The sequence below is a fragment of the Sceloporus occidentalis genome, unplaced genomic scaffold (assembly GCF_023333645.1).
Source record: "Sceloporus occidentalis isolate IW3139 unplaced genomic scaffold, rSceOcc1.0.p SCAF_89, whole genome shotgun sequence".
NCBI classification, from domain to species: Eukaryota; Metazoa; Chordata; class Lepidosauria; order Squamata; family Phrynosomatidae; genus Sceloporus; species Sceloporus occidentalis.
This window is the reverse complement of record NW_028317069.1, coordinates 2,910,643-2,919,277: the sequence shown is the minus strand read 5'-3', so window position 1 is coordinate 2,919,277 and position 8,635 is coordinate 2,910,643. Positions and strand designations below refer to the sequence as shown.

Below are 8,635 nucleotides of genomic sequence, written 5' to 3'. Positions count from 1 at the left end.
AAATAGAACGTGCCGGCAGATAAGACCCATTCACCCATCCAGTCCCATTTTTTCTTGCTGTAAAGACTCAAACTTTAATCAGTGGTTGGCCCCGTCTTAGATTCGGGAGCCACATGACTATCCTACATGTGTCTTTCAAAGTCAAATACTTTTTTACGTGGCCATCATAACAAAGACATAGTACACATTTGGTAATAGTACTCAACAACTCTCACCTATGTTGCTTAAACAAAATAATTTTATTTTGCAGATTCTAAATTTGCAATGAGTTCAAACCAGACATTCGTTACGTATTTCACCTTGCTTGGACTGACAGATCTAATGGAGCTTGAGTTAACCCTCTTTGTCTTTTTTTTACTTCTTTACATAGTAAGCTTTATAGGCAACCTTTCTGTCATGTTGATCATCATTTGTGATCATAGTCTTCACACACCAATGTATTTCTTCTTGTGGAATTTGTCATTCCTTGACATTACCTATTCTTCTGTTGTTGTTCCCAAGATGCTTGCTGACTTCCTAGCTTTGGAAAAAAACATCTCCTTTATTGGCTGCGTCTCACAAATATTTTTCTTCCATTTTCTCGGAAGTGCGGAAATCATGCTTCTCTCAGCGATGTCTTACGACAGATACGTGGCCATCGGATATCCTTTGCGTTATTCCAACATCATGAACGCCAAGGTTTGCCTTCATTTGGCAGTAGGTTCTTTGACCACAGGGTGCTTTCACTCTCTCTTACACACCTTGATGACGGCAAAGCTTCCTTTTTGTGGACCAAACCTGGTGAATCACTTTTACTGTGACATTAAGCCACTCCTGGAGTTGGCTTGTACAGATACATCCCTCAATATGATGCTTCTCAATAAAGTCACCGGGTCTTTGGCCACAACGACCACACTTTTAACCCTTTTTTCCTACGTCTTTATCAGTAGATTTCTCCTTAAGATAAAAACTACAGAAGGTAGGAAACGTGCATTCTCTACCTGCAGTGCCCACCTTACTGTTGTTGTCCTCTTATACGGAACAGCCATGTTTACCTACTTAAGATCTTCCACCGAAAACTCCTTAGACCAAGACAGAGCAGCTGCAGTTCTGTTTACTGTCATAACTCCAGCATTAAACCCTCTGATATATACCTTAAGAAACAAAGATATGATAAAGGCCTTAAAGAGAGCAATGAAAAGATGGTCGATTTGAAAAATTTAATTCTGACCATAGAAGTGTATACCGCCTAAAGACTTACTTGACTTTAATTTTTCTATCTATTTTCGTTAGATACTAGGTCAGTATATAAATAATGTAAGAATTAGGTCACATCAGCTTTTAAGGGCTTTTTGGTCTGTAAGAAGAGATCCTGTGTCTTGATAACACTAGAATTTATCATAACGTTATCTACCTTTTAACTAAATCATCAATATCCATTCCTGTGCCATTTTCAATAAAAAAAAATCCTTACAATTTACTAAGCTATGTTGCATTCCGAAATGTACCTTTTTATGAAATATACTTTCTAATTTACTGTTCAGATAAGATGTTACCAAGTAGGTTAAAATTAATTGTCTGATTTACATTAATAATTAAAATGTTTCCTTTTAAATCATAGTTTTCTTTATGATTTAGCTTCTCCGAGGATTTCTTCATTTTTGTTATAAAACAATTCCCCTCCAGCGTCATCTTCCCTGGACGCTTTCATAAGTTTCATTGTTCTTATTTTTTTCAGAAATTTTCTTATTTTGAAACATGGAAGAATAGGCTTTCAAATGCGTCTTATTTCAGCCTTTCCCCAGGGCAATTTGGTCTTAGTACTGCTTTACACTACTAGATACCCTAAGCTCAGGTAGGTCAACTGGGAATCTGAGACTCATATTCTTCAGATGGCATAAGTCACTTTTCTGGACATTGGCCCTTCTGAGAAACTCTGCACTACGAGACGGGGTTATATCTTGCCTCTGATGTCCATTACCTGGACCTGGCCCCCAGGTCTGTACCCAAAATGAAGGACCCTTTTTGGCCTGGAAAAAGACCCAGCCAACATTTGTACTTTGGGTAATCCTTGTCTCGGTTCTACATTCCTTTACAACATCTATTATAAAACAACAAACTCTGTGGGTCCTTGAGCCTTGACATTGATGTTGAGTAAGGCTGAGAAGGAGATAATCAGTCAATTTTCCTGCTTACTGACATTCAAATTAGCTGTTACCAAGACCATTAGTATTAATGTACTTCCCCCCACACCCTTGTGTATTGCCCCATGTGTATTTGTGCCCCCAGCCAGCTCCATTTGTGCATTTATGCCCCCATACCCTTGTGTATTGATTTTTATATAATTCCCCCAGCCAGACTCCCTCCCTTGTGTATTGATGCCCCCATCCCCATTTGTAATGGTTAATGTAATGCCCCCCATAACCATGTGTATTGTAAACAGCCACGTACCTCCCCCTTTTTGTATTGATTTCTGTGATGCCCCAGCCACCCTGTTGTGTGCTTATAACCTTCAGCCGCCCCCTTTTTGTGTTATTTAATTGTTGCCCCCAAGGCAGCCCTTCTTTGAATATGGGTCCCTTTCCATTTATCACCCTAAGTAATTTTAAAAACATACTTACTTTTTTGCTGGCTTCCTTCCCTTGCAGACTGCTCTCCTCCAGCATCCTCTTCTCCCCCTCATGAGGAACTCTTCTGTGTGAGTTTGCCCCTTCAGCGTCAAGTCGCATCTTCAAAGGGGTGGGGCGAAGAGGCTTACTAAGGCACTGGGGGGCATGGTGCCTGCTTGCCGGCCGCTTCAAAATTGGTGGAGGCGGCCATACGGCCGCTTAACAAATCGCAAAAAAGATATCTCTGTGTGCTGGCCCACGGATCGACCGGCCCACCGGGAAATCTCCCGGTTTTCCGGGGACCAGTCCTGCCCAGCTCACGTGGGCCGCACTTCGAAGTCTGGTGGGCCACATTTGTCTCTCGGGCTGCATATTGGATGCCCCTGGTTTAGGGTATATTTGGAGACAGCAAGGTATTTCCCATGTCTTCTAGGTATACCTGGGAACTCTCTGGGTCGTGGGAGTGAGATCTTGTTACGCCCCGCTCCCCGCCCATTGTTTCCTTTAACTGGGGGTGTTTCCCGCTGCTGTCAGTTGGAACGCCCCCGGCGCCAGCGGGAACTCCCCCAGCGTCAGTGGGAACGCCGCCAACGTCAGTGGGACCGGCCTCTGACATCAGTGTGCAGTCCTGGCCGCGTCCCCCAAGGGAAGGCTCCGGGTAGCTGGAGCCCAGAAGTTCCCAGGTATGCTTCTAGGTCACCTTTAGGAATCTCTCTTATCTTAATTATTTACTTAAGGTATGTACACACATTCATACGTCGTATCATCAAGAATGTCAGAATGATCATGTCAAGGCTGTGTGGTCAGCAAATCAGAGTGCAAAGCTCTTTACCCATTGGCTTTACCAATACTTTTGACCATGTATATGGTTAATAACAATAATCACAGCTGTATTTATAATTTTAGCTAAATTGGCTAACTGTTGAAATTATTAAACCCCTAACAGCAGTTAACTAGCAGGCGTCCCCTAAAGATCATATCCCTATGAGCCATGTGTTTGCTTATATTTATATACGTGCTTTATTGTCGGCCAGCAGTTAAAAGCTCTGCAAAGACGATCAACTGCAATTAACTATGTCATATAAATCATTTGAATATACTTTAAAGGAATGAAACATATAAAAAAAATATTAATCTTTAAGAGGAACTGAAGCCACCAAAGAAATGAATATGGAGAATGAACTGCTAGCTGCACATCTTGACGGTATGATAAAGAATTTTTTTGTTTGTTTGATATTTCTAATTTTGTAAAATATTTTTATGATAATATTAATATATTTACACCTAAAAAAAAATCTTCATTCAGCAGGACATACGCTTTGGTTCAAAGTGGGTAACATGGAGTGTTCCCATTTTCAGCCCATACATCAACGTAAGACAACACTTTGGTCTTTAAACAATCACACTACTGTATGTACACATATATTTTCTTTTTTCTTTCTTTTTTTTACAGGTTACAGCGATTCAATGTTTTTAAAAAATCAGTCATTGTTCAAGGAGTTTGTCTTGTTTGGTCTGACTGACATAAAGGAACTTCAGATAATCCTGTTTGTTTGTTTTTTGATCATCTACTTGTTGATCTTGATAGTGAATTTCTTAATCATGGCAGTAACTCTTCAAGATCAAAGTCTTCACATTCCCATGTATTTTTTCTTATGGAATTTAGCATTGCTGGATATCTGCTACTCTTCTGTGACGGTCCCCAAAATGCTTGCCAATTTCCTTACAGTGAAGAAGACCATCTCATTTGGTGGTTGCATCTCGCAAATATACTTCTTTCACTTCTTTGGGAGCTCTGAAGCCATGCTCTATTCAGCAATGTCTTATGACCGGTATGTGGCCGTAGGTTATCCCTTGAGATATTCCAACATTATGAGCGTAAAGGTTTGCACACGCTTAGTGCTAGCTTCATGGACAACAGCCTTTTTCCATGCACTTGTACATGCTGTGATGACATCAAGGCTTCCGTTTTGTGGACCAAGTTTGGTAAATCATTTCTTCTGTGATGTTAAACCGGTTGTAAAATTAGCTTGCGTAGATACATTACTTAATTTGAATCTTCTTACTATGATTACTGGAACTTTGACCATTGTTACCTTATTACTTACAATTGTCTTTTATTTTTTTATTGGAAAATTTCTTGTAAAGATACGTACCTCGAAGGGTAGAAAAAAAGCCTTCTCCACCTGTAGTGCTCACTTCATTGTTGTTTCCTTCCAGTATGGAACAGCCCTATTCACCTATATGAGGTCTTCTACAAATGACTCCATGAACCAAGAGAGAACTACTGCAATCCTCTTTACTGCCATAACTCCATTGCTAAATCCTGTTATTTATACTTTGAGAAACAAAGACATGAAGAGCGCAATGAATCGAGTATTAGGGAGAGTGTTTCTTTGATGATCTATAAGACATATAACAATATCCAGAGGCCCAGGGCATTGCTTCTCAAATTGGTTCTCAGGGACAGCCCCAGATTTAGTCATTTTGCTTGAAATAAAGATAAAACCTTTTTTTTTTTTTTGCAAACATGGATTTGGGAACCAGTGCTCTCTAGTCATCTACACAACGTACAAATAGACTAAAAATATGTTTAAATATATAACAAACTGTAAATCAATACTTTAGTTTTGCTAATGTTTAATTTTCAATCATAGAATTTATGAAACATCTTGAGGATTTAGAATGTAGATTTTTATTCTTATACCCTACAACTTATTTTTGGAAGTAGATCTACATAGATATCCAGCAAACGGAATATTGCATACCTTGGTCGGTATCGCAGGTCCTTGTTCCTGATTACTTTGATAAGATGGCTTGTTGTATGTATTCACTGTATTATGTACAGTACTATTTATTGACACAATGTATTTAGACATTATGTGATTATAGTCTGGAATAAATTGGATGATTTATTTGATTAATGCACATTGGCGAAATTATTAATAATGAGTAATACATTAATATCAGTTTAATTTAAGTTCTGCGGATATTCTTCATACTTCCTAATTTTCTGCCGAGTACAGATAAATCCAAACACAGAGTAACAGTGTACTTATAAATGTATTGTGTTACAGTAAGTGTGTGCTAGTGTATTACATTGGAAAGTGTGTATGTACGGTGTTACTGTATGGAGGTTTAGTGTGTATGTGTTATTGTATGGTGTTAGCATGTACTATGTTGTGTAAGAGTGCTTGTATTAGTATTTGGTGTAAAGCCTGTGTGTATTTTAGTTTATGGTTTTAGAGTGTGTGTTAGCTTAGGGTGCTAGAGTATCAGAGATGCACCTAGGGTTTGCAGTGTGAGGAGGGAGATATCATGTGTATGTATGTGAAAGTGTAGGGTGTTAAAATTAGTAGGTGTTAGAGCGAGTTCGTATGTTAGCATGAGCACATGTTTTAGTTATGGGGTGGAGGACATTGAAAGTAAGAGTGCAACCAGGTGGTGCTAGCCCACTATATATCCAGACTACATGTGCATGTATATAATATACAATATAAGTACACAACGGTGCATTAGCCCAAAAGTTAGAGAGAAACATCCTCATTTAAACCTAGAGGATTCGGGTGTTGACCTTAAGCAGGTATGCATATCATCAAGAATGTCAGAATGATCATGTCAATTCTGTGTGGTCAGCAAACCATGGTATGTTTTTACACATAAGCAAAGCTCTTTAGCCATTGGCTTTACTATATCTTTTGACCATGTATATGGTTAGGGTAAATCAATGTTTATTCAATTTTTTCAGAAAGTATTTAACATTAGAAGGGGAGGGGGTACAGAAAACTGTTAAATAAATTAACTAATTCCATCATTTTGCCTGCATACCAACAAAACAAAAGAGGGAGAAGGGGGAAGGTTATGTGGAAGTTGAAGAATTTTGCTGATTCTGGATGTCAGCACAATGATCTTTACCTCATTGCTTATTCGGCTGATAGCAGATAAGATAACACTACAATCACCTGTCTACCTTTCTTAGTTTACTTATGTCTTGTTTGTGTCTTGGAAGAATGTGTACGTATGGTATGTTTTTGTGTGTTTTCTTTGCTCTAAGTTCCTTGTTGCAAAAGAATCAGAGTCCACCACGACAAAGGACAAGTTGTCCCTTTCTTGACCTTCTGTAAGTAAAGATTTCACATGTCTGGGGGGGGGCTATTTTTTCTTGACCTTTTTAAACCATGTGTGTCAGCAAATTAAAGTAAATATACCAACAGATGGCAATATGCTAATAACTGTTTGCGCTTCTTTGCCTATATATTGTTAAAAAATTAAGGAGGGGGAGAGAAGTCTGCGAACTGGACTCTCCCCTGTCCGCACTTGAATAAAGAAGCTCTTGCTTACTCAACTCATTGAACTGGTGTCGTCAGATTTCTTGCCGACATTCACAGTTACAATCCATGTCCAGCACATTGCAGATGGTATAAAGTGGTTGTGATGATGGAAACGATGGCAGTTAGAGTGCACATACAAGGACTAAGTATTCCACGTGGCAGAACTGAGGTGGGGCCGCTAGGAACCCTATCGACATTATCACGTCTCATGACACAGCAAGATGCAGCATATGTGGCAGACCTGGAAGGGGAGATAGAAAAAAAGCAGAAGGGGAGTCAGGGGGAAAGTGAGGGGTAGGGTCTACCATCAAAACACATAAGGGGAAGAAGAGAGAAGGCAAGTATGAGCGAGGCAGGAGAGAGAGGGAAGAGGAGAGAAGAAAAAAAAGGAAAGGGGGGCAAATGGGGAGAAACGCCTGAGGTGGTATTTTGTTCAAGTTACGAAGTGGGCGTGATCGTCAGGTGTGGTCGTATATCAGGACTAGAAATTAATTGCACCCAATGAAACCAAAAACGATGATGCTTTTCGGATCTGTAGTTAGCCGAGCACATCAGCTTCTTAAGTGCTCGTCTCTGCTCCACCCGCCTGACCCACTCCCGAATCGAAGGTGGCGCCGGATCTCCCCAATGTAGAGGAATCAGGGACTTGGCGGCCACCAACAGGTGGCGTAGGATCGATGACTTATACCAGAAAATTGAATGTGGCATGTGTAACAAAAGGAAGAAAGCAGGGGAGAACGGCAGATGTTTGTCCGTGAGTGTCTGAGAGATGGAATGAACAGCGGACCCGAAGGATGACATAAGTGGGCATGTCCACTATAAATGGAGAATTGAGCACGAGGTTGCCTCACATCTCCAGCATTCATCTTTCACATCAGGGTTGTAGCGAGCCAATGTGGATGGTGGACGGTACCAACGGGCCAAGAGCTTGTAGGACATCTCTGGATCCCTATTATTGATAGAGCAAAGGTGGGTACGGGTATAGATCTAGTCCATTGTTCCTTGGTGAGAGACAGGTCCGAAGAGTCTTCCAATGCTCCCTCATGAGACAGGGTGTTAGGATATAAAGCAGGGAGAAGATTGCCGTACAGTAACCATGTATATAGTTAATAAAAATAATCACAGCTGTATTTATAATTTTAGCTAAATTGGCTAACTGTTGAAATTATTAAACCCCTAACACCAGTTAACTAGCAGGCGTTCCCTAAAGATCATATCCCTATGAGCCATGTATTTGCTTATATTTATATATGTGCATTATTGTCGGCCAGCAGTTAAAAGCTTTGCAAAGACGATCAACTGCAACTAACTGTGTCATAGAAATCATTTAAATATACTTTAAAGGACTGAAACATATAAAAAAATATTAATCTTTAAGAGGAACTGAAGCCACCAAAGAAATGAATATGGAGAATGAACTGCTAGCTGCACATTTTGATGGTATGATAAAGAAACATTTTTTGTTTGATATTTCTAATTTTTTATATTTTTATGCAGATATTAATATATGTTTTCACCTAAAATATTTTCTTCATTCAGCAGGACTTAAGCTTTGGTTCAAAGTGAGTAACATGGAAAATACTTGCTGATAATTCAACTTTTGACTAATTCCCCTTCTCATTTTCACCCCGTGCATCACAAAACTTTGGTCGTTAAACAATCACACTACTGTATATACACGTGTTATCTTTCTTCCTTACAGGTTACAGCGATTCC

General features: G+C 39.6%; 2 protein-coding genes across 2 annotated transcripts; both read left to right on the top strand.

Moving 5' to 3' along the window:
* Positions 1 to 276: 276 nt before the first annotated feature.
* On the top strand, positions 277 to 1,194 carry LOC149284723 (olfactory receptor 12D1-like). Its single transcript, XM_089496341.1, has one exon. It carries the CDS (start codon positions 322 to 324, stop codon positions 1,192 to 1,194), a length of 873 nt encoding a protein of 290 aa, XP_089352467.1. The 5' UTR covers positions 277 to 321.
* Positions 1,195 to 2,753: 1,559 nt separating this feature from the next.
* Positions 2,754 to 4,988, top strand: LOC149284722 (olfactory receptor 12D1-like). Its single transcript, XM_089496340.1, has 3 exons — positions 2,754 to 2,931; positions 3,022 to 3,180; positions 4,042 to 4,988. Exons 1-3 carry the CDS (start codon positions 2,754 to 2,756, stop codon positions 4,986 to 4,988), a joined length of 1,284 nt encoding a protein of 427 aa, XP_089352466.1.
* Positions 4,989 to 8,635: the final 3,647 nt, after the last annotated feature.

Excerpts from the sequence above, each read along its gene's own strand:
- LOC149284722 (XM_089496340.1), top strand. The coding sequence starts at position 2,754 with ATGGTGCCTGCTTGCCGGCCGCTTCAAAATTGGTGGAGGCGGCCATAC. Across the intron at positions 2,932-3,021 it reads GGGCCGCACTTCGAAGTCTG|GTATACCTGGGAACTCTCTG; the intron begins GTGGGCCACATT and ends CATGTCTTCTAG. Across the intron at positions 3,181-4,041 it reads TCAGTGGGAACGCCGCCAAC|GTTACAGCGATTCAATGTTT; the intron begins GTCAGTGGGACC and ends TTTTTTTTACAG.
- LOC149284723 (XM_089496341.1), top strand. The coding sequence starts at position 322 with ATGGAGCTTGAGTTAACCCTCTTTGTCTTTTTTTTACTTCTTTACATA.